The sequence below is a fragment of the Ursus americanus genome, chromosome 2 (assembly GCF_024610735.1).
Source record: "Ursus americanus isolate L20-20 chromosome 2, mUrsAme1.1.p, whole genome shotgun sequence".
Taxonomy (NCBI): domain Eukaryota; kingdom Metazoa; phylum Chordata; class Mammalia; order Carnivora; family Ursidae; genus Ursus; species Ursus americanus.
The window spans coordinates 46273726-46299029 of NC_142128.1; the positions used below are offsets into that span (position 1 = coordinate 46273726).

General features: G+C 46.9%; 1 protein-coding gene across 1 annotated transcript; it reads left to right on the plus strand.

The window, feature by feature from the left end:
• Positions 1–2067: 2067 nt before the first annotated feature.
• Positions 2068–6537, plus strand: FCRLB (Fc receptor like B). Its single transcript, XM_045784832.2, has 6 exons — positions 2068–2098; positions 2411–2431; positions 2768–3022; positions 4294–4560; positions 5229–5507; positions 6048–6537. The coding sequence occupies exons 1-6, from the start codon at positions 2068–2070 to the stop codon at positions 6461–6463; spliced, it is 1269 nt and encodes a 422-aa protein (XP_045640788.1). The 3' UTR covers positions 6464–6537.
• Positions 6538–25304: the final 18767 nt, after the last annotated feature.

Genomic DNA, 25304 nt, shown 5'->3' on the forward strand with positions numbered 1-25304 from the left:
TGAAAACATTTTAGTCATCTGAATTCTTAGCTTGTCCACAAATTATGTCATGATAGGCCTCCAAGAATTACTCAGATAACAAGTGATAATTGCTACATTTCTCTGCATGGCAAAGGGGTGAAGAATTAGAAATTCTGCAGGGAAAAGCCTTGGATGGAGAAAAAGATCCAACTTGGGGAAAATGCAGCCCAGAAGAAAGCCCAGAATAAAGATATGTTGGGTGGGAGATTTTTCAAGCCAGATTCTGAGCAGTGTAGGAACCGTCTGGACGAGCCTAGAGATTTTCAGGAAGACCATACGCCTCATGAATATTTGGTGTAATCAGGTTTCTTGTGGAATCTGGTGAAGAGGCTGAGATCTGTGTTCTGAGTCATAAGAAGCCAAAATAGAGACTGCTTGTGCAGAGCAAGAGACCGCTGACAGGGGCATCGCGTTCTTACCATAGAGGTGGTGGCCTGGTGCAGAAGTCAGTCTCCTGGGGCATGATGTGGAGAGGCCGTGGATGATGTGAGGGGCCCACACAGGCCCTAGAGGAGGAGTCAGGCAGGGTGTGGGGAACCTGGCAGCATTGCCTAGCCCAGGCAACCCCAAAGCAGGCAGTTTATAAATCTCTGTTCCTACTATCTAGTTCCTCTCTCCTTCCTTCCCTCCTGAGCCCCTTATCAAGTACCTCCCTACTTTTCAGACACATATGACTATCTGTCTTTTATCAAAACCTTCTCTCAAACGGGACCTGAAATGGCCAGCATACCTTAAATGACCAATCACATTTCCCCAAGAGGCATTTGCACTTTTAACAAAAACTGGCATATTAAGAGAAACTATGAGGGATTTCTCTGAGTGGAGCTTTGGCCACCAGCAAGCAAGAGGGGGGAGACTGTGTTTAAGAGAGTTGACAGTGTCTGATAGTCCTTTTCCTCCCTGCCAAAGTTCCAGAGGAAGGAGGTGCCCAGTACTATAAGACCACGGGTGAGGACAGGAGACGGTCCGAGGAGACATACAATCAGGTTGGAAAATTCATTAAGTATTTACATGAGAATTCAGGTTCCCCATTGCTTAGGGTATGATCACATGGCTCTCAAAGCACAAGAAGTAGAGCTGGGAGGTCAGGTCTGAGAAGTCTCTGAGGGGCTGAGGCAGTGACTTCTCTGCCCCAGGTAAGGAGTCCTGGCACTGGGGCATGGCTGGGGGAGGCTTGCAGGGATGGTTAGAGGGAAGGAAGGCACAAGTGAGTGGAGATGCCATAGGGTGAGATCACTGGGGTGGGTAGAAAAAACTTTCTCATTTCTGAGGGTTTAAGTTTTCAGGAACGGAGAAAAGGGGAAACACATTGCATTTCCCTTCTTAACTAGAACTTTGGAAGACAGTGACACAGAAGGTGGTTGGCGAGTCATACCTTTCTGTCCACTCATCTGCGGGGGGTTCTGAACTCTGGGTGCAGGGAGCCCAGTGCCAACCTCCCAAGGCCTTACTCCATCAGGGAGTGGGCAGAATAAAGGCCCCAGATAGACCTTGAAGACATGGGGAGGTATTTTCCTCAATTGAGGCTTACAGGGCCAACTGGAAGGTAGGGAGGAGGTGGGATAGGAGGGGGATGTCAATGGGACCCTGAAGGGGACAGGGTCACCTGCCACCATCTGGGGTTCTATGTGGCTTTCTTGGGCTGCAGAGGGCATAGTCTCTGCTCCACACGCCTTCTCGACAGGGGTTGGGGCTGGCCTGAGATGTGAGGTGGCTTCAGGGGTGGTAGGTGGGATGATGCCTGGTGCCTGGGACACCTGAGGGCTGACACTTATCCAGCCCGTGTCCTGTGGTCTCCAGTCCCCCATTTTCAGGAATTAGGAATGGGTGGGAAAAGCAGCTATGTCCCCCAGGGCTCAGTGGTCAGCATTGGTCAGCCTTCCCAGCAGTAAAATAGAGACAATAATTGTATCTGTCTCTTTGGTTGTTGTGAGGATGAAACATGAATCACAACATGTTGTTAAAGAACAAAGAGAGCAGCAGTTGAACAAAGTACTTAAAAATTTATTGCAGACATTGTCCTACGGCCACTGCAGGTGGACCGTCATGTGGGCGCTGACAGCCCTTCTGCTCCTGGGTGAGTCCTCAGGCCATGGCGTAAGGACTGGCTGTGGGGGAGAGGGAGAGCCAGGGCGTGTGTGTGTGTGTGTGTGTGTGTGTGTGTGTGTGTGTGTGTGCGTGTGTGTGTGTGTTAGGGGATATTCCTCGATTCCAAACAGCAGTTCACTATCTATTTTTCGAGGATAAAGAGAAGGGGCCTTTCTCAGAGCCAGGGACACTAAAAGCAGAAGAAAAACAGGTCTTGAGACCCGTGGAGTTTTTCCTCTGGTGAAGAGGTCGCTTCCTTTCCTCTCATTCCCGACATTCTTCTTCCATTCTCGTTTTGCAGTTCCAAGCGGCAGGCAAGCTGGTGAGTCTACCACATCCCTCAGCCCAGTTTTCCACAACTTCCACACCAACCCCCCCGAGTGACCTGCTTGGGCACTCCCCACTTCCTGGCTGTTGTGAGACGGTGTCTCTTCCCACATCTGCTCAATCCCTGTGACTCAGTTTGTCTCTAAGCACTTCGAAACGGGTACTGCTAGCTTGTATCCAGTGTGGTGTGTCCTGCCGCAGGGATGGTTTAGTCATGTGGGCTGGGTTCTGCAAACTGGAGTTGTCTCAGATTTGCCACCCTCAGACCACATTTTGGGCACCTTACCTTGATTCTCTTTCCCACATTGCCCCCTCTCACACACGCCCCCAGCTACCCTGGAGAAGCCCACACTGTCTCTACACCCGCCCTGGACCACAATCTTCAAGGGGGAGCGGGTAACCTTGCACTGTGATGGGTACCACCCTCCGCTCCTGGAGCTCCGGCCCATCAGCACTCTCTGGTACTTGGGCCACCTCCTTCTGCCCTCTCACAAGAAGAGCATCGAGGTGCAGACACCAGGGGTGTATCGATGCCAGACACGGGGAGCACCCGTCAGTGACCCCATCCACCTCTCTGTTTCCAATGGTGAGTGTTTGAGCATGGGCACGGGGGGGGGGGGGGGGGGGGCGCGAGGGTCCCTCTGCAGGCTGCGTGCGGCTATGAGAATTACTCCTGAATGAACAGCACGATGCTTCTCTGTGCTTCCCAGCAGTAAAATAGGGACAATAATTGTATCTGTCTCTTTGGTTGTTGTGAAGATGAAACATGAATTATGACACGTTAAGGAAAAAAGAGAGCAGCAGTGGAACAAAGCACTTAAAAATTTATTGCAGACATACACATGTGTACGTAGGGGTCAATTCAGAAACTGACTTCCCAGAGTTACTTAAAGGGTTTCAAAGCAGGATAAGAAAATAGCAATAATTCATTCTTTAGAGTACAGGAGGGGCTACTTGGTAGGGAGTATTACGTCATCTTAGCCTGATGGGCCACAGTTTGTATTCAGAATTCAAAGATCATCACTTAGCATCTACATACACTTCATGTCTATACTCCACGGTTTGTTGTTTGGAAATTGATAGTTCAGTAAGATACTGGCCATGAAAGGATGGTTACCGATTGCAGAATAGAGTAGTCTGTGGATTGTGAGTTACTTGCAGAATTCTTTCTCAAAGTAAAACTTCTCAAATAGCATCCAGAACATATTAGGGTTATATAAGCGTTGTCTATGATAGCAATGGTGACCGGGAAATCCGGGGTGCTGTGGCCGGTACCTAAGGCTGTCCTGCGGGGTTGGGGAAGTTTTCTGGAGCAGAAAAGGTCTAAGGCTAGACCTACAGGACAAGTGGGTCTCACCTAAACACGTTGGGGTGGGGGGCTCTTCTTGGGAGGTACAAAGTCCCTGGGCTCAGAGCAGGGCCAGTGCTCCCAACATGTCTGTTGGAGTGGCTGGACTTAGCCTGAATTAAGAGCGGGAGGTGGGGACAGTGAGCAGGGGAGAATACTGAGATGGTGCTGGAAAGGTAAACAGGGGCCAGGTGAAGAAGGCCCCTAGGGCATCCTGAGGAGTGTAAACTTGATTCTGATGGCCATTACTCTTTGATGAGGCTGGAACCTAGAACCAGACATCTTGGCTTTCCTAATCCCTAACAAAAGAGAGGCCATTGGCTTTCCTCTCCCCTGGCCTCCCAATGCATCCAGCTCTGAGGCTCCTGGGGCGCCTGCCTGCCGCGTATTAAGCGGGGGAGGAGGAGAGCCACTGTGCAGGGAGGGGGAGCAGGGAGGCGGAGAAGAGTAGGAGACCCCCAGGGCTCGACTTCTCTTGGAGTCAGGCGGGTCTGTGGTGACTGTCATAGACTGGCTGATCCTGCAAGTGCCCTACGCGGCGGTGTTCGAGGGCGAGCCGCTGGTCATGCGCTGCCGCGGCTGGTACGACAAGGTGGTCTACAAGCTTCACTACTACCACGACGGCAAGGCGGTGCGCTACTTCCACTCCAGCGCCAACTACACGGTGCCGCAGGCGCGCGCCAGCGACAGCGGCCGCTACCAGTGTTCCGGCACCATGCGCATCCCGGTGGAGAGCGCGCCCATGTTCTCCTCCAAGGTGGCCGTGACCGTGCAAGGTGGGGGGACACCTGGGGCCCGGGAGGGAGGCAAACGAGCGCTGGGAAATTCTGGGACAGGAACCAAGCGGGGCAGGGTTCAAGTAGCTGCCGCGCCGCGGATTTCTCCCCTAGTCCACTTAAGCTTTCGCCTCTCCACCGCAGCGAAGCGACCCTGATGCTCAGCCTGCGTGGGGACGAGTGTCCCTTCCCTCCCGCACACCTCCAGCTCCTTGCTCCGGGTGGGAACTTCATATGGGGGTAGCTCTTTCCAAGCCCCAGCCAGAAGGCGCGGCAGTGGCAGGGGTCGCTGTGCGAGTGGGGCGAGGGAACGGATCCGAGCACCCCGCGAAGGGGACGCAGCCACCCCCTCTAGCCCGGGGATCCAAACTGGGTGTCAGTTGGGATGTGACAGGAAGTGTCTGGCCCGGTCCCCCCTCCCCCCTGCCAGCTTTCCTTGTCCTTCGAGGCCTCGGCCTCCCGCCCCACACTTCAGAAGGCTTTCCTCTCTCCCTTTGCGCGCACACACGTCTCCTCCCACCCCTTCTCGGTCCCCTGGTCCGCGAGGAGCCCTCAAGGGAAACCCGAAGGACAGAGGGGTCGCGGGGCCGTGGACACGCGGGACCTGGTCCCCTGGGACCCCTGTGCCGGCCCACCGTGCACCCTCAGCCCGGAACCCCTCTCCGCAGAGCTGTTCCCGGCGCCGGTGTTGAGGGTGACCGGCCGGGCGGAGGCCCGCGGCGGGGTGGCGGTGCGCTGCGAGACCCGCCTGCACCCGCAGAAGCGCGACACGCCGCTGCAGTTCGCCTTCTACAAGTACAGTCGTCCCGTGCGCCGCTTCGACTGGGGCGCCGAGTACACGGTCCCCGAGCCCGAGGTCGAGGAGCTTGAATCGTACTGGTGCGAGGCCGCTACCGCCACGCGGAGCGTCCGGAAACGCAGCCCTTGGCTGCAGCTCGCCGGGCGTGGTTAGTGACCGCACCCTCCCGGGACGTTTCCCCCCACCCATCCCACTGCCCATCTCCGGTGGGCAGCCCCGCCTCCGCCTCTGCCCCCGGAGTCTCCCTCTCGCCATCCGGCCCTCCTACTTCACCATCTCCGCCCTCCTCACTCTTCCCCCTCCCTTCTCTCCTCTCTACCCCACCTCCTCCGCCCTCTTCACCCCTTCCAACTCTTCCTCCTCCCCACCCTATCCCCTCCGCTCTTGTCACTCCTCCCCTCCTTCCCTTCTCTCCACCTCCTCCCCTCCGACCTCTCACCCTTCCCCTTCCCCTCTCCCTCTCCTTTCCATCCCTCCCCTACCTCCTATCCCTCGCTCCTGTCCACCCCTTCTCCTCTGCGCTCCTCACCCATCCCCCTTCCTCCCTCCTTTCCACCCCATCCCCGCCTCTTCACTCCTCCCTCTCCCCTTCACTCCATCCCGGCCCTACTTATTCCCCTCCGGCCCTTATGGCCCGCTTCCCCCACTCCCCCGCAGGCTGTGAGACCGCTGTGTGTTGTGTTCGCAGGTTCTCCGCTGGACTTGGCGTCCACCAGCGCCCCAATCCCACAGGCCGCAGCGTTGGCGCCGGGTAACCAGCCGCTGTCCTTCAGAAAGCCTCCGGTGTCCAGATCAGCCCCGTCGGTCACCTCCGTCCCGAACACCACCTCATTGGGGCTGCAGTTCCCCGCGAGCAGAGCTCCCACTGCCGGGCCACCGGCCTGCACCCCGCCGACGCCCTTGGAACAATCCGCTGGAGCTCTGAAACCCGACGTGGACCTTCTGCTTCAAGAAATGCAGCTGCTCAAGGGCCTTCTGAGCCGGGTGGTCCTGGAATTCAAGGAGCCACAGGCCTTCCCAGAGCACAGGGAAACGCTCGAGACCCCCACTTCCCGCTTCGCTGTGAGCCCGGGACCCCAGGAGACCACTGTTGTGGAGAGCTGAGGGGGCGGGGGCGCTGCTGTCCCCTCTCCAGGCTCCTCGGTCTCCAGTCTCCCCTGCTTCCCACCAGCAGAGACCTCCCGAAGCCATCTCTGCTCCCGTGCCTTTGTTTGGTGGCGGTGTTAAAGAAGGGCCATAAAGTGTGGTGGCTGACGATCTCAGTGTCACAGCGTCACAGCACACTTAAGCAGTCTGTAAGCCCGAGGCCCTTCCTCTGATCGCTTCCTCCCCTCACAGGACTCCCCCTCTGTTACTTTCTACTTGGAGGTTTTGAGGTTTCTGTTTGCAAGTGTATTTAGTCACCCTTAGCTTTTCATAGATGCCCACCCAGTACACATTCCAGCACAGGCAACAGGTGGGTGTTTAAGGTCGTTGAGATAATGAGCCCTCTCGCTCCTCCTGTCCCAGTGCAGCTGGACAGACAGATGGGCCATGGCCAGGCTCACTTCAGCCATAACTTAAACTGGTGGTATTATTTGCATTCAGAAATTTCTTTGAAGAAGGTTTTAAAACAAATCCTTAAAATTGCAGAGTTCTGGTTTTTAGCATTTTTTTTTTTTACTTCCCTAAGAGTCACTTCAACCCTAACACACCTAGATGCACATGGCCTGATCCATATCCCATGCTGCATGGTGACTTTACTGTTACTTGAAGGAAAAAAGCAAGACACTGTGTCAATTGTGATCTCAGGGATATAATTTCAGGGGTATGTTCACTCCAAGCCCCATTTTCATGAGTCCCCCATCTGCCTGCTAGAGCCATTCGTTCTCTGCAGGGCTGGTGTGACTTGTTCCCAGGAGGTCATTGGGTCCATACCTTTCATCAAGCAAGCAGCACTATTAAGGCTAAGAACTGATAACAGCTCTACTCTCCCATCTTTCACTTCTACTTGAACTTGTCACAAACCAATTTCCCCTTTCTTTTTGAGTGCTCAACCAGAATGACATCAACATCCTTCATTGTATTCTTCTTAGAATGCTTCGTCACTATGTTATTACAAAATCACTGAAATTATAGGGGAAGAGAGGCAGGCAGGTACACGTATAAATTACAATGCAATGTGATCAGTGCTCTCTGAAACACTAGGGGAATTCAGAGAAGGAAGCAGAATCTTGAAAGAAGAGTAAGAATTCAAGTGGAGACATGAAAAAGGTTGAGAGTATGGTGTGTAGGCTGTGGAAACAAACACATGGAGGCTTGAAAGATCCTAGTGTGTTTGTAGAGCTGCAAATAATTGAGAGTGGTTGGGGAGTTATGTCTGTTTCTGTGTGTGTGTGTGTGGGGGGGGTGAATTTAGGGCCAAGGTGACAAGAGATGAACATGGAGAAGGAAAAGGGGATCAGAACCTGAAAGTCTTGTTAGGAAGTCCTTCAACCTGTTGCATACTTGGGATGGGTGTTTGGAAACTTTCTTTACTGAAGGCATCAAGCCTTATTGGAAGAGATGCCAATTTAAAATCAGAAAAGAAGAATCAATCAAACTGATCTCCACGGACACTTGCTTATTCCTGAGAAGGCATGTCCAGGCCCCTATGATCCAGTCCTGGGTTCTGATTTATAAGAATCTCTGTGGCTCTGATTTCCAGCTTTCTAATGCAAGCTCATCTCTCTTCTCAGAACTCTCCTAGAGTATGACTTCCCTGGCTAACCCCACGCTACTCCAGGGGCAAGCATCCTTCCTCCTGATTTTGTTTCCCCTTTTCTGCCATCTCTGAATTAGATAGGAAGTAACCAGTTTTAGTGCCAAAAAGCTTAGTAATCAAAGGATCTCAAGTCAAAACCCCCCAAAACAAGGAAACCAGTTGATCATTTTTCAAGAGAGAAAAAAAGTGAAATAGCCCCTCACAAGAGAGCTGGTGCAGCAGTATGTCCTTCTCTCGCATCCTGTTGGCAGCCACAATACCCTCCCTCCTGTCCTGCCACCCACCTGCCTTTTGCACCAGAGATGTGGGAGATGGGGAAGAACAAGACGTAAGCGTGAGAATGGAAATCATTCATGATGCAACTTCTTTGTGTGTGTGTGTGTGTGTGTGTGTGTGTGTGTGTGTGTGTGTGTGTCTTGCCAGGGGCAGCAGGGATTGACTCATAAGCCCTCTAGAACACTGTTTTAAGCCCCCAGCTCTCATAGATCATCCCCTACAACACCTGTTAATGATCTTCAGGAAGGCCGACCCTACGAAAATGGCAGGAAATATCAGACAGGCAACTTATTGGCCATGCTCTTCTGGGGGGAAAGAATGACCTCATCCTGCTTCCAGTTGAAGTTCCAACATGCATTTAGGGAAACAGAAGGCTAACTAGCCCAGGCTGCCCAAGAAGAGCTTAGAGCTCATTCCGAAGCAGCAAGGATGGCACCAAAATGCTGGAGAAGCCTGGGGAGGAAGTTGCTTCTCTCTGGTTCTCTGATCAGTTCCATGCCTCAGACTCAGGTCTCAGACCCTAAACCGGATTCCAGACAAGGAACCCAAAGGTCTGCTATCAAAGAGCAGAGAGGATCCTGGCAGGTTGTTCCATTTGGATCTCAGCCTCCCTGGGTCTCGTTGCTTATCTCGTCTTACTCTGTGGAAAGAGGGAACTCTTTGGGCTCTCCACTGATGACTTTTACCCTAAGAGACTGAATCAAATCCTCCTGTTAAAGTCCTGGCCTATGGAGCCCATTCACCCTACACTGCAGTCACACTGACCACTTGCTCTCTCCCCAGCATGCCAGCCCCTTCCCCACCTCTGTGCCTTGGCATAGACCTCTTCAGGTCTTCTGAACCCAAGTGTCCTCATTTGCAGAACGAGGGAAATAAGAGTAACCTTACAGGGAGAGACAGACAAGTAAATAGATTCTTTCATTACTAGATGCTTTAAGATAGAGGATGCTAAGATGCTTAGAAGCACAGAGGAGGGACACTAAGCCCAAAGTAGGGGTTCACAAATCATTTCCTGGAGAGATGACATCTGCCAGTCCCTGTTGACAGAGTATTAGATAGATTCTAAACTTTTACTGTTTTACATTATGCTCCAATGAATATCCTTATCCCTATATCTTTATTTTTTTTTAAAGATTGATTGATTGATTTGAGAGAGAGAACATGAGGGGAAGCACAGAGGGAGAGGAAGAGAGAATCCTCAAGCAGACTCCCCAGTGAGTGCAGAGCCCTATACAGCTTGATCCAATGACCCTGAGATCATGAAGAGTCGGAGGCTTAACCGACTGAGCCACCCAGGCACCCCACCCCTATATCTTTACGCATGTCTTTGAATATATCTGTGGGATAAACTCCTAGAAGTAGAATTGCTGGATTTTATATTGTATTTTAATAGATGTTGTCAAATTATCCCCTAAAGAGATTGTAACAATTTGAACTTCCACTAGATAAGTATGAGAGAGCTTGTCCTTCCTACCCTAGTCAAGAGAGCACACCATCATGTATTTATTTCTTAATTAGACCCAGAGAACCTCTTAACTCGTTATCCACTGGTCAGTGTTCCCATTGGATCCTGAACCATTACTAACCTAGTGTCATGTGGGGGCCTAGCAGTAAGGTCCCTCTGGAGTCAATGCCCCTCTTTGTAATGCTGCCCCACCCACCTTCTGAATTACTTGCTAGCTGGTCCGTAGTTAACTAAGGGAAATGCACTCCTGACCGTACTTACATATTAAGTGCAGACTTTCTGCCAAGTAGAGGCTTATTTCCAACATATATTCCAACATTAGCCCATATTGGTTTAGCTCATTCCCCAGTCACTACACCTGAAAAATCATTGCTTTCAATGTTTGACATCCTCCTCATAATAAAAGGTCTCATATAATTGTATGTCCCTGATCCAGCTAACATCTAAGGCGAAAGAACAGGCGTAATATACTTTTGTCTTTTTCAGTTCAAAGGAGACAATCCTATTGCAGTGATGTGGGAGGTGACCATTCTCCCCCTCTCTTAAAAGAAATATGCTCCTAATGTACCATGTTACGCTGTAATAGCCAAGCTAAATAGCTTTGCACCTAGAGGTAGAAGAGTATAGAGGTTTAGAACCCTGGCTCAGGAGTCCAGACTTGGTTTCAAATGTAATTTGAAATGGTTTTGTTATAACTTCTATTCACTGCACAGAACAAATCTAATTCCTGATTTCAACCATCCCTAATTCTTGGAGTTCCTTCTCCATCCTGGCTTTTCTGAGCACACGTCCAGCTGCTCTATATCTGTTTTATTATTTATTTATTTATTTATTTATTTATTTATTTTTTAAGATTTTATTTATTTTTTAAGATTTTATTTATTTATTTGACAGAGAGACAGCCAGTGAGAGAGGGAACACAGCAGGGGGAGTGTGAGAGGAAGAAGCAGGCTTCCAGCGGAGGAGCCCGATGCGGGGCTCGATCCCAGAACACCGGGATCACGCCCTGAGCCGAAGGCAGACGCTTAACGACTGCGCCACCCAGGCGCCCCTCTATATCTGTTTTAAAATGTGGGACCCACAACTGATTACAGTTCCTCAAGGGGGGTGTGTCTGGGGAGAATAAGGCAGGAAGGCAGGATTTTATTTTTATTTTTTACAATCAAGCAATTGCACTCGTGACGGGATGTCTAAAGTGATATTTCATGATACAACAGACGTGAAATTCTGAAACCAGATAGCACATGCACAATTTACAGAGGAAACGGTGGAGGATCTGTTCCCTGACTTCTGGATGCTGCAGTCACATCGAGGAGATTAAAAGGGGAAGAGAGAGGATGTGTAAAGGGATTCCTTTGCCATGATGTGAGTTCCCATCACAATTCTTCCTCATAGGCTCCCCAGGTCTCCCCCAAGCCTGAGGAGGAAGATGCCCATGGAGTCACCCAGGGAGGTCTAAAATATCTTCAGTTGGGAGACAGGGAACTGGGCCTGACTCACACCTGAGAAGGTGGGTGAGCTGTGACTCTAGCATAGACCCAAGGGAAACATCCTAATGTGAAAGGTAGGGGGAGAGGATGGGAAACGGGGAGGGGGAGGAGGGAGGGAGACCAGTCAAACTCCTTCCCCCAATCAGGACCTCAGCTGGGTAAGCAGGAGGACAAAGATTTATCTTTGAATTAAGATTGGGGTCTGACTAACATGGAGGACCGGGCATTCTAATGTATAAATTAGAACTATGCTTGTGACCTAAAGTCATTATAGGACTATCGATTATCAAGAGAAGCAGAAAAATCCTGAGTTGTCTCAACCCTTAGTGTACGCGTGAATCACCAGTACGTGCAGGTGGGGCCTGAGATCCAGCATTTCTAAGAAGCTCCCAATGGATGCGGCTACTGCTGGGAGAGTGCTGGGAGCAGGGAAAGATTGCCCCATGGAATAAATTTTAAATGGATTATGAAAAGATTAAAAAGCTGCATTTTGATTACACTACAAATTGTGCTTTCAACATACAAGTTGTCCACCTTATTTAATTAAAAAATTTTTTTAAATTTTTAAAAATTTATTTTATTTGAGAGAGAAGGAGTAAGAGAGAGAGAGAGCACACAAGCAGGGGCAGAAGGAGAGGGAGAAGCAGGCTCCCTGCTGAGCAGGTAGCCCTGATGTGGGGCTTGATCCCAGGGCCCCCAGATCATAACCTGAGCCAGGGCCCCAGGATCATGACCTGAGCTGAATGCTTAACCAATTGAGGCACCCAGGCGCCCCCACCTTTTTAAATTTTTTAAGCATAGCCTCAAGAGGGATTATACTGTTTTTATTTTTAAAAAGTCACGGTTGGGGGACGCCTGGGTGGCACAGCGGTTGGGCGTCTGCCTTCGGCTCAGGGCGTGATCCCGGCGTTATGGGATCGAGCCCCCCATCAGGCTTCTCTGCTGTGAGCCTGCTTCTTCCTCTCCCACTCCCCCTGCTTGTGTTCCCTCTCTCACTGGCTGTCTCTGTCTCTGTCAAATAAATAAATAAAATCTTAAAAAAATAAAAAAAGTCACGGTTGGGGCACCTGAGTGGCTCAGTCTAAGCGTCTGCCTTTGGCTCAGGGTGTGATCCTGGAGTCCTGGGATCTAGCCCCACATCAGGCTCCTCTGCTGGAAGCCTACTTCTTCCTCTCCCACTCCCCCTGCTGTGTTCTGTCTCTCGCTGGCTGTCTCTCTGTCAAATAAATAAATAAAATCTATAAATAAATAAATAAAGTCATGGTATATAGGAAAATGTTCAAGTCTACTTTCAGATGCCCCCTTCCCAGTCCCTCGGTGGTTACAGAGGTCACCACCATCTAACAATTTGGTGTGTGCTCTTCCAGGCCTTAAAAAACAAAAGTATATTGTCATATCGATCAGCATTCAGTTTTGGAGAACAGAATCCACTCTAGCTGGATTAAGTAGGAAGGAATTTATTGCATAGTATTTAGATGCCTACAGAGCAGTTGGGAGAGATAAACAGATTCTAGCTTGAGTTTTCAGCGAAGCCTCCCCGTATCAGGCCACTATGGGAGATGTTGCCCCTTCCATGATCAGAAAATCGCCAGTCAAGGACTACTCAGACACAGCTATGATCGGAGAAACAGCCACGATAGAAAGAAGCTACGAATTCTGGGGCACTGGGATGGAACCTGGTCTGCTATAGTTCAAGAAATGGATGTTCAGGGCCCTGCCTTTGAGCCCCACTGAGCTAGCTCTCGGATGCTGGGATCTCTGCTGTGGCTGCTGCAGAAAACCCAAAAGCCTCTGCACCCTGTTTCCAGATGGAACAGAAGTGACAGAAGTACAGCCTCTTCTTCAATTCACCTTCCACGTGTTGTCCAAAGGCTTCCAAGTGGCCAGACCTCTGCTGGGCTCCACACCTGGTGACAAGGGGGGCTCTGTCCCTTCCAGCTTTCCAGGCTCTGCAGCTCAGAAAGGCATTTGTGAAGATAGTGGACTGAAGGCTGACCCCACGTCCAGAGACGGTAAAGGGCTGAGTCTTCCAATTTACCGCTGTCAGGGACCTGGAGATTTAGTCCAATTTGATTATTCTGGAGACCTGGAGACTAAAGGACTTGTTAGTGGTGGGGTAGAAACAGACACAGGGTTTCGGGTGGAGAAGGACAGCAGCTCTTCCAGGGCTGATTTCGTCCAAACTCATTAAGCTTACTGCCTGCAAACCCACCTGTGGGATTGTTTCCATCTAAGGTGTACTTCTTTACCCCTCAATTTATATTTGCGTGGTTCATTTGGGGGTCCGAAGTGCAGAGCCTTATGCTTATCTCTTTTGAATTTTGTCTTTGTTACTTCCTAAGACCATTTTGGATCCCAGCGTAGTTCCTCTGGGCTGTAACACGCACAAATTAAGTAAGCAGGCCTTCAGTACCCTAATCCAAATCAGTCCATGACAACAGCAACAGAAAGCTGTATCAAACAGATGAAAGAAACTTAGGTGAGGGCTCTCTTTCCCTAGGAATCTCCTTGATCCATTTCTGTCCCTTCTGGTACAATCGTTTAACCAACTACCAACTTCAACCCAGGACTCAATTGTTCTGACATCCAGCCTATATTTCTGCCCTTGTCCACAGGAGATGTGTCCGAAAGCCTGGAGAAGTACAGATCTGGTGTGTGAGCAGTCCCCTTCATCTGCCAACACAGTCATTCCATCAGGGAAAGAACGGGCGATCGGAGCAAGACTAATCTGGGTAAGCTCATGCTGGCCCCTAGTGGACGTTGCTGCTGCTGCTGCTGCTTTGAAATTGAGGCACAAGGGACGTCTAACATACAGCTTCAGGTATACAGCGGAATGATTCAATATTTCTATGTTTTGTGAAATGATCACCTCAATAAGTCTAGTTAACACCCATCACCACACATAGTTACAGAATTTTTTTCTTGTGATGAGAACTTTTAAGATCTACTCTCTTAGCCGCGGTTAAGTATGCAGTACAGTTTTATTAACTATAGGCACCACGCCCACCATATGATTAATTATACTTAATAACCATGCTGTCTATGGCTAATAACACTGTGCTTAATATAGATGCTTATTTCTGTAAGTGCGTATCAGTCGTTGCTGCAGGAACGTGCTCTCGAATATTGTTTGGGATTGGAGGCAATCTTACTGGTTTGATGGCCTAAAGGTATAGGCGGAGATGGAGGTCTATCCACTCAGTGCCCGGTGGGCTGCTAAGGGATTCTGAGACCCTCTGGGATAGGGGGCTGTGGAATCATGAGGTCTCCACAGGGGCTGCAACTCTATGTGGCTGCCGTTGGGGCTGGATGTGGCCAGTGTGAGCGAACACATGTCCCAGGACAGCTTGTGAAGTCTGACAAGTCGTCCCTTTAGTGAGCCACATTGGGCACGCTGAATGCGACAGTCTCCGGTGCCAGCCCTCAGAGCTGGGAGCACCCTCTTCCCGGCTCTCTCTCCCACCCACCCTTTCCCCTCATCTCCTTCACTTGCAGAAAAGACCCAACTCAAATGCCACCTTCTCAGGGAGTATCTCCCAGTTTCTTCCAGCCAAAATGAATTCCTGTTTTGTCTGAGCCCCAAGTATTTTGTTTGTATGGCCAGCTTAACACATGGTTTGGGTATCTGTACCCCTGTCTATGTAGTGCGAACTTGACCCTAAGGTCTTCATCTGATTCCGTGCTGTATTCTCCTTGCTGAGCAAGAGCGAATCAACGGAGATAAAATCAAGGTGGGTTTCATTAAGTAATTTAAAAAATATTTCACTTTGGGACCACGTGAAAGTGCTTCTGTGAACATCCAAATCTAGATGGTTGGGTTTTTTTTCCTCCTCCTTGGGCAGTTTCTTCTGCTGATTTGAATGTTTGTAAATGGCCCATCTCTACTTTCAGTTCTCCTGGCTGGGGATGAGTAGATTACTGGTAGGAGTGGGCAAAGAAATATTTCCTGGAAGGGGTTAGATTGCACATATGAAACACTGAGAAGTGGAGTATATTTGGTGGTGAGGAGGGGCAAAGAACAGCATTTTAAAGGATTTCAAAATCTTTTGAGGACTGACCAAAAGTTTACAGGATTTCAGATTTCATGGTTTAAGGCCTCCGGGGAATGTTAGAGGCGCCATCATTAGCCTTGTCTTTTGTGGGTGGAGACACTGACTGCAGTTGAGAGGTTTTAACTGGCTTGGCCAAGTCCTACAACCAACACAGGACAGAACACTTGGGTCTAGGACTTGTGGGCACCTGTCCAGAGCTCTCTCCACCGTAACTCACCGGATGAAGTTTGGGCAGCAAAAGAGCTCCAAAGTTGTAACATTGGGAAGGGGCCGCTAGGCCATTCCCTGTGTTCTGTTTGTCTGCCGCAGAAGCTCTGGGGAGGGGAAGCAGTTCTGCTGAACGTAACCCAGCAAATCCCCAGTGTGCAACAGGGAACATCTGTGGTCTCCTTTGCTCGACTCATCTGACTCTCTGTTTCCCAGTTTCTCTTTGAGTCAAAAAGAAACTGAGATCAGTTCCTGGCCCAGCATTTCTCAGGATAGCTGCAGGAGGGGACATGGTAAGTTTGCAAAAGTTGGGGGATGGGGAGGGGTTGGGAGTAAGGCAGGGAGAGTTGTTGGGCCAGTCAACTAAGTTGTCCCTACACACCAAGGGTGCTCCAACTCCATTCAGTGATCTCTGGTCCCAGGGTTCCTAGAGCTGAAGTTTCTTGCTCAGAATCTTGACAGTAGGTGCCCCCTCTGGGGAAGGAGAACACATCTTTACAAAGACACAGACTCCAAGCGAATAAGTGAGCTTGCGCAGGGATGAGGTCGCACAGGTAGGTGGTTAGGGTCCACTTTCCCTCAATCCTCATGAGCACTGAATTCCTGGGCAGATCACAGTCCATGGTTCATCTCTGCTCCGCAAGTGCAGCAGAGCGAGCTATCTGCAGACATCTCCCTCACCCCGGCTCAGCTCCCCTCTCCCAAGCCCCTCTGAGCTGTTCCCGGTACAGTGGTTCAGCTCAGGGTACATCTCTGCCGCTAGTAAGTTATGTCATACGGCTCTAATCACCCCTGTTTTGCAGAGGAAAAAACAGAGACTTAGGGAAATCACAGAACTTTCTAGAAAGGCACATCACCACATGTCGCTGGGAAGCAGGGTTCCTGTGCAGCTCAGGATGACACCTTGGTTTTCTCTGGCTTCAGACTGCGCCCCGCTAGACCAACGCCAAGTCCCAGGTCACCACTTTCTAGATACCCACTTTCTACTCACAAACACAAGCCAAATAATAGAATTATGTCATTATCAGCCGTTTATATTTTTGTTCATTTTTACTTGGCCTCAAAGTACATTTCACGTGGATCTTCATCATTGTCTTTGATTTTAAGTCCCATGAAGAACACCATGGACAAGCATTTACTGATAACTCATTGGGTATAGGAGGGTCCGGGAAACATGCTGAGGATAGAAAGAGGAAGTTCGTTTTTGGACTTTGATGGGGAGGTGATGGGGCAGAAGAGGGGAAATTTCCTTGCTCATGGCTCACACATGCACTTACAGAAAGTATTTTTAAAGACGAAAATGATAAATTATATATGAGACTGTAGCCAAAAATTTCTGAGAAATAACCAAAGAAAGGAAAGGCTGGGTGATGTGTTTTCTCGTGTGATCACGTTATGTTACATAAAACAGGTGTCCTCTTAACATGCAAGCCACCACACACTTGATGTTCTCTTAGCAATTAAAAGAATTTTTGCTTAATCCGTATTTATCAAGGTTGCAGGGTTTCTGGTGATAAAATGAACAGATGAATTGCCTTTGTGCCTCTGTGGCGTGGCAGGGTGGGGGTGGGGGCTACCACTCCTAGGACAGAGAGCCTCTTTTCTCCGTGATAGAAAACAAGCCAGCTCCCTCTCTAAAGCCCACATTTCCTCTCCTAACATCCTGCTTTTCTTACAGGTTGTCATACTTATTTTTCCCTCTTGCAAGGGAGGGTGAGAAAATCTAACTGGCCAAAGAGTCATGGGTGTCATCTAGTGTGAAGAGTACAAATGCGGAACCTGCTAAATACCTTCCGCTTCAATGACCGATTTACAGATATTTACTAAGCCAGGCTCTGTAGTAACAATTCACGTGCGTCTCCTACTCCCATCCTTGAAGGAGCTTATTTATAGTCATTTTAGGGAGTTGAGGCTAAAAAGCTCACTTCCAACAGAAAACTAATAAAACTGAGGGAATGAGTAAGATAGCTTCATAAAATGTCCAGGAGATAAACCCTTAATAGTTGTAACCCCTTTTTCTAGGATATAAATATCTATAATTGCTAACAATGAATAATTTTACTTTTTTAAGATTTTATTTAAATGATCTCTATACCCCACACGAGGCTCAAACTCATGACATCAAGATCAAGAGTCAATGCTCTTCTGACAGAGTCAGCAAAGCGCCCCTACAATGAACTCTTTAAATGATAATAGTTGAAAAAAAAAACAAACAAACCAACTACATCGAATGAAGTGTGTGAAGACTACCATGCAGGGCTCTTAAGCCAGCTCCCAAAAATAACCACTGTTAAGGGTTTGATATATAACTTTCAATGTTTTTCATATATAAATATAAGTGGGCTAAGACATGTTTTCTATTTGTAAACCAGCTTTAAAAAACCAACTATAACATAGCTGGCATTGTCCATTTCCTTTGTTACCTTTAAAATAGTTGCCTAGTATCTCACTGACTGGATACAACTTATGTAACCAATCTACTCCCTGTAGCCCTTTAGATAGTTCCAGTTTTTCATTATTCTAGACAATAGATTCTATATCAGAGACTATCCTGAGGCTTGAGTTTGAGCAACCAAGGCCCACAGAGTTAGCCCTTTACTGCATGGAAGACTTTTATTTTTTATGATGCAAACACTGACCAGGCCCTGGGCTGCCTGACCCCACAGGTCAGCTTCAACAGACGTTCTCCACTCTTTTCTGTTAAATTTTCCTCAAACTGGCTACTCTTCTCAAACTTCCATCCTCATTCTCAGCATATAAGCCAGATTCTTTACGCAGAAAATAGAAAACATCACAAGAGAATGCCTTTAACCTCTTGCCACCAAACCACTGAGTCTCCTTGCATCCCCACCCACTCGTTCCCCCTTTCCTTTGGTTACCATGGAAAAGGCTAATACTTCATATTTCAGGGTATGGATTTTTTACCTCCTTGGTCACATGGATTCCTGAGTTGTTGTTTCTGATGCTCTCGTGAATGAGATCTCTTTCTTTCTTTTTCAGATAGTTTGTTTTTAGTGTATAGAAATGCAACTGATTTCCGTATGTTGACTTTGTATCCTGTAATTTTACTGAACTTGTGGATTACTTCTAACAGTTTTTTGGGGGCAAGTCTTTAGGATTTTCTATATACAAGATCACATATCTGCAAACAAAAGCAAGTTTATTTCTTCCTTTCCGATTTGCATGTGTTTTATTTCTTTTCTTGCCTGATTACTCTGGCTGGGACTTCCAGTACTATGTGGAATAGGAATGGTGAGAGTGGGCACTTATGTCCTGACCCTGATCTTAGAGGCCAAGCGTTAAGTCTTTCGTTGTTGAGTCTGATGTTAGCTATGGGCTTGTTATATATGGTGTATCACATCTATTAATTTGTGGATGTTGAACCATCCTTTCCTCCCAGGGATAAATCCCACTTGATCGTGGTATGTGATCCTTTAATTTGCTATTGAATTCTACTTGCTACTATTTCGTTGAGGATTTTTGCATCTATATTCATCAGGGATATTGATCTATAGCTCTCTTTCCTTGCAGTGTCCTTATCTGGCTTTTCAATCACAGTAAATGCTGTCTTTGTAAAATGGATTTGGGAGTGTTCCCTCCTCTTTAATTTTTTGGAAGACCTGGAGAAGGATTGGCATTAATTTTTCCTTAAATGTTTGGTAGAATTCACTAGTGATACCATCTGGCCCTGGGAAATATTTTTTGGAAGTTTTTTGATTACTGATTTCATCTACTTACTCATTATTGGTCTGCTCAGATTTTCTATTTCTTCATGATTCAGTCTTTGTAGGTTACATGTTTCCTAGAATGTAGCTATTTCTTCTAGGTTATCCAATTTGTTAACAGATAATTTTTTATACTAGTCTCTCATGATCCTTTATATTTCTGTGGTGTCCGTTGTAATGTCTTCTCTTTCTGATTTTGTTTTCTCTCCTTTGGTTTAGTGACTCTGGCTAAAGTTTTGTCAGTTTTGTTTACCTTTAAAAAAACCAGATCTTTGTTTTATTGATCTTTTCTATGGTTTTCTGGTCTCTAGTTCATTGATTTCTGCTCTGATGTTTGTTATTTCCACCCTTCTGCTAACTTTGGGCTTACCTTGCTTTTTTTTTTTTTTCCCCTAGTTCCTCGAGGTACAAAGTTAGGTTACTTCCTTCAGATCTTTTTATTTCTTTTTTATTTCTTTTTTTTTAAAGATTTTATTTATTTATTTGACAGAGATAGAGACAGCCAGCGAGAGAGGGAACACAAGCAGGGGGAGTGGGAGAGGAAGAAGCAGGCTCATAGCGGAGGAGCCTGATGTGGGGCTCAATCCCGTAACGCCAGGATCACGCCCTGAGCTGAAGGCAGGCGCTTAACCGCTGTGCCACCCAGGCGCCCCAGATCTTTTTATTTCTTAATGTAGGCATTTATCACTATAAATATCCCTCTTCAAACTGCTTTTACAGCCACCCATAGGTTTTTATAGGTTGAACTTCCATTTTCATTTGTTTCAAGAGTTTTTTTTTTTTTAAGATTTATTTAATTTATTTATTTGAGAGAGAGAGAGAACAGAAGGAGGAGGGGCAGAGAGGGAAAAGCAGACCTCCCGCTGAGCAGGGAGCTGGATTTTTTGGTGGGGAGAGGCTCCATCTCAGGACCCGGAGATCATGATCTGAGCTGAAGTCAGAGGCTTAACCAACTGAGCCACCCAGGCGCCCCACCAAGATATTTCTTGATTTCACTTTTCATTTCTTCTTTGACCCATTGGGTTGTTAGCAGTGTGTTGTTTAATTTCCACCAATTTATGAGTTTTCCAATTTTCCTACTGTTATTGGTTTTTAGTTTCATACCATTATGGTCAGAAAAGATACTTGATATGATTTCAGTCTTTTTAAATTTGCTAAAACTTGTTTTGAGACCTATAATATGATCCATCCTGGAGAATGTTCTGTGGGTCCTTGGGAAGAATGTGTATTCTGTTGCTGTTGGTTGGGATGTTCCATATATGTCTGTTAGGTGTATTTGGTCGAACGTATGGCTCAATTCCAACATTTTCTTGTCTACTTTCTGTCTATATGATCTATGTATTGTTGAAGGTGGAGGACTGAAGTCCCCTACTATTATTCTATTGCTATTTATTTCTCCCTTTAGATCTGTTAGTATTTAATATACTAAGTACTCTGATTTTGTGCGTATAAATTTAATATTGTTATATCTTCTTGATAAATTGACCCCCTTATCATTATATAATGACCACCTTTGTCTCTTGTTACTGTTCTTGGCTTGAAGTCGATTTTATCTGATATAACTACCTGCCTTCTTTTGGTTTCCACTTGAATGGAATATCATTTTCCATCTGGTCCCTTAGAGCCTGCATGTGTCTTTAAAGCAGAAGTGACTCTCTTGCAGGCAGCATATACTTGGGTCTTGCCTTTTTATCCATCCAGCCACTCTGTGCCTTTGGAGACTTCAATCCATTAACAATTAGAATGATTATTTGAAGGTAAGGACTTACTACTGCAGTCTGATTAATTATTTTCTGGCTGTTTTGTAGTTCTCTTGTTCTTTTCTTTCTTTCTTGTTTCCTTCATTAGTGAAGTGATGATTTTCCCAGTGGTATGCTTTGATTCCCTTCTTTTCATCTCATTTGTATTGTATCTACTGTAGGTTTTTGTTTTGTGGTTACTGTGAGGCTGATATAAAACGTCTTATAGCTATAACAGTCTATTTGGCACTGATAACTACTTTAATCCATACAAAAGCTCTACCCTTTTAGTCCCTTCCCCCTTTTGATTTTCTGATATCACATTTAATCTCTTTTTTTAAAAATATTTATTTATTTATTTGAGAGAGAGAGAGAACAGAGAGGGGGCAGAGAAAGAATCTCAAGCAGACTCCCCAGGAGCACAGGGCCCGATGTGGGACTCGATCTCAGGACCCCGAGATCATGACCTGAGCTGAAACCAAGAGTCGGACGCTCAACCAACTGAGTCACCCTGGTGCCCCAACCTCTTATTTGATATTGTATTCATTAACAAAATAGTATAGCTCTAATTACTTATAATATTCTCGTCCTTTAACCTTTATACTAGAGTTCAGTGGCTTCCACACCACCATATTACTATATTATTCTGAGCTTGATTATATACGTACCTTTAACAATGTGTGCATATTTTCATGTTACTAAATAGCATCTTTTGTTTCAGCTTGAAGGGTTTCTTTCAGCAAAGGCATATCTGGTGGATTCTCTCAGCTTTTGTTTTTCCGGGAAAGTCTTTACCTGTCCTTCAATCATGAGGGACAACTTTGCCAGATAGAGTTTTCTTCATTGGCAGTGTTTTTCTTTCTTTCTTTCTTTCTTTCTTTCTTTCTTTCTTTCTTTCTTTCTTTCTTTCAAAACTTTGTATATATCATCCCTTTCTCTCCTGGCTTGTAAGGTTCCTGCTGGGAAATCTGCTGATAGCCTTATGGGGATTCCTTTATAAGTTACAAACTTCTTTTCTCTTGCTGCTTTTAAGATTTTTTCTTTGTCTTTGATTTTTCACAATGTTATTGTAATGTGTCTTGGACAGGATCTCTTTAAGTTAAGCTTGTTTGGTGACCTATGAGCTTCTTTAATTTGGATATCCAAATCTCTCCCCAGATTTGGGAAGTTCTTAGCCATTATTTCCTTAAATAAGTTTTGTGTTTCCTTCTCCCTCTCTTCTCTTTCTGGAACTACAATAACTGGCAAATTATTTCTTTTGCTAGTATCCCATAGATCACATAGGCTTTCTTCACTCTTTCTCATTCTTTTTCTTTTGTTCTCCTCTGACTGGATAATTTCAAAATTCCTGTCTTCTTCTTCTTCTTTTTAAATTTTTGTTTTATTTATTTGAGAGAGAGAGTGACACAGAGAAAGCACACGAGCAGGGGCAGAAAGGGAGAAGCACAACCCCCTGCTGAGGAGGGAGCCCAATGCAAGACTCGATCCCAGGACCCTGGGATCATGACCTGAATCGAAGGCAGAAGCTCAACTGACTGAGCCACCCAGGTGCCCCTAAAATTCCTGTCTTCTAACTCATGGATTCTCTCTTCTGCTTGATCCATTCTGATACTGATACTCTCTACTGCATTTTTGTATTTCATTAAACGTGTTCCTCGGCTCCAGAATTTCCGATTGGTTCTTTTTAATGATTTCTATCTCTTTGTTGAGCTTCTCATTTTGTATTGTTTCCTTGATTTTGTTGTATTGTCCTTATGTCTTTTCTTGTAGCTCCCTGAGTTTCCTTAAACAACTATTTCAGATTCTTTATCAGATAAATTGCAGATCTCCTTGTCTTTCAGGTTGGTTATTGGGAGATTATTTTGATGCTTTAGTGGCACCATGTTGCCTTGATTTTTCATGTTCCTTGAAATTTTGCATTGTTGTTTTTGCATCTGAAGTAATAGTCACCCTCAGTCTTTACTAACTGCCTTCAGGAGAGCGATATCTTCCTTCTGCCCCACTAGAGATTCTGAGGCTCCTTCAAATCGGCTATGGATACGTCTATTCCATGCTTCTTGCTCCCTCTTGTGGCAGATTTCTTAAGCGTGAATGCCTTCTCAGATGCGGAAGCACACCAGGCCAAACGCTGACAGCTTCCTTCCTTTCGTCTTCCCAAAGGTGGCACTAAAGTTCAAGTTTGCGGTCTCTCCCTGTCTTGAAGGTTCAGGCTGGCTTTCTGCACATGCTCTCTAGACACTTGCCAAAACACTCATGCCACTGCCATTGGGAGCACCCCCACAAGGAGCTGGCCACAGGGTGGAAGTGAGTGTGTGGGTGAGGTGCACAGAGCGGTAGGGGTGCCCATGGGCAGATAGGGGGATCCAGGGGCAAGGCCTCTCTAGCAGCTCCTGGGCAGGCTTCTTGATGGGCCTGTTGAATCACTTAGTAGGACCTATGTCCCTTTAGTGCCCTCTGAGAGTCCTCTGTGTGGCTCTCTCAGCCTCTTCCTTCCAACCCCCACCCCCGCCATGATCTTGCAGCTCACAATTCAGTATTCTGTATGGGGCAAAGAGCAATGAGCCTCTTCCGTAGCTCCTGCACAGCTGGGGAAGCCAGTGCTCACTCACGTGCCCTCCCTCCTGCCTCCCAGGATAAAGCTCAAGCCCGGGAGACCTCTCTTGGCCCTGAGCTCTGCTGCCTTGGGGGAGAAGTGATGTGAGGAAAGTCAATCTTACCCTCTCTGATGCATCCAAACATACTTTTGTTCCCACTGCTAGAACTCTGCTGGAAACCTGGCTTTCCACAAAGGCTCTCCTGTCCCTGTTGATTATTTAAATCGTGTTTTCTGTAGGCTCCCTCCCCAAGAGGGAAGATGGTTCACAGGCCACTGTAGGGTCTGGAGCCAGGACCAAGGTCCATGTGCCTATTATCTCACACACAGGAAGGCAAGACACTTCCTGTGTCCCTTGGCATATGGTGCAGGATTTCACAGCTCCCACCAAGGCCCTTTTGCCAGTGGATGTATGTCAACTTGTTGTTGGGGGTGGGGGGACACCGATGAGGAACATCTTATTCAGCCACAATGCTGGTATCACTCATGTAGAGTTCTTTGTATTTTCTGGATATTAATTTCTTATCAGATATATGACTGGCAATTATTTTCTCCCATTCCATAGTCATTTTACTCTTTTGATTATTTCCTTGGACGTGCAGAAATTTTACATTTTGATATAATCTTGTTCATCTATTTTTTTGAAGTCCTATCTAGAAATCATTGCCAAATCCAATGCCATGAAGATTTACTTCCATGTTTCTTCTAGGAGTTTTATAATCTTTTTTTTTTTTAAGATTTTTTTAAAAAGATTTTATTTATTTATTTGACAGAGAGAGAGAGAGAGAGCACACAAGCAGGGGGAGCAGCAGGCAGAGGGAGAGGGAGAAGCAGACTCTCCACTGAGCAGGGAGCCCAATGCAGGGCCCAATCCCAGGACCCTGGGACCATGACCCAAGCTGAAGGCAGACTCTTAACCGACTGAGCCACCCAGGTGTCCCTAAAAGATTTCTATTTATTTATTTATTTATTTATTTATTTATTTATTTATTTATTTATGAGAGAGAACACAAGCAGAGGGAGGAGCAGAGGGAGAGGAACAAGCGGACTCCATGCTGAGTGTGGAGCCCAACGCAGGGCTCGATCCCATGACCCTGAGATCGTGACCTGAGCCAAAATCAAGAGATGGATGCTCAACTGATTGAGCCACCCAGGCGCTCTGGGTTTTACAGTCTTATGTTTAGGTCCTTAATCAATTTTGAATTAATTTTGTATATTTTTTAAGGTAGGGATCACACTCCCTTCTTTTACATGTGCATATACAGTTTTCCCAGCACCATTTGAAAAGGCTATTTTCCCCCATTGTTCCCGCCGGCACCCTTGTTGAAGACCATTTGAGCATATATGCGAGGGTCCAATTCTGGGCTCTGTATTCTGTCCCATTGGTCTATGAGTCTGTCTTTATGCCAGTACCAGGACTGCTACCTCTGGACCAATTACAGCTGTAGCATCTGTGTAGCCTTCTCTCCCTATAGAGGGAAAATGCACTGAGATACCCAATCATAGAATCACCACCACTTCCTGACAGCATCCAATCCAGAGCAAAGCCCCGCTTCCTTGGGCTCTGTCCAAAATCACTCAGTATAAGCCCAAATCCTATACAAGCGTACCTGTGTTATTATGCTTCACAAGTATTCCGTGTTTTACCAATCGAA

What these genes read in the sequence shown, in the direction of transcription:
- FCRLB (XM_045784832.2), top strand. Translation starts at nt 2,068, where the DNA reads ATGTGGGCGCTGACAGCCCTTCTGCTCCTGG. An exon ending in TCCAAGCGGCAGGCAAGCTG is followed by an intron (nt 2,432 to 2,767) that starts GTGAGTCTACCA and finishes ACACGCCCCCAG; the next exon opens with CTACCCTGGAGAAGCCCACA. An exon ending in CCACCTCTCTGTTTCCAATG is followed by an intron (nt 3,023 to 4,293) that starts GTGAGTGTTTGA and finishes TGACTGTCATAG; the next exon opens with ACTGGCTGATCCTGCAAGTG.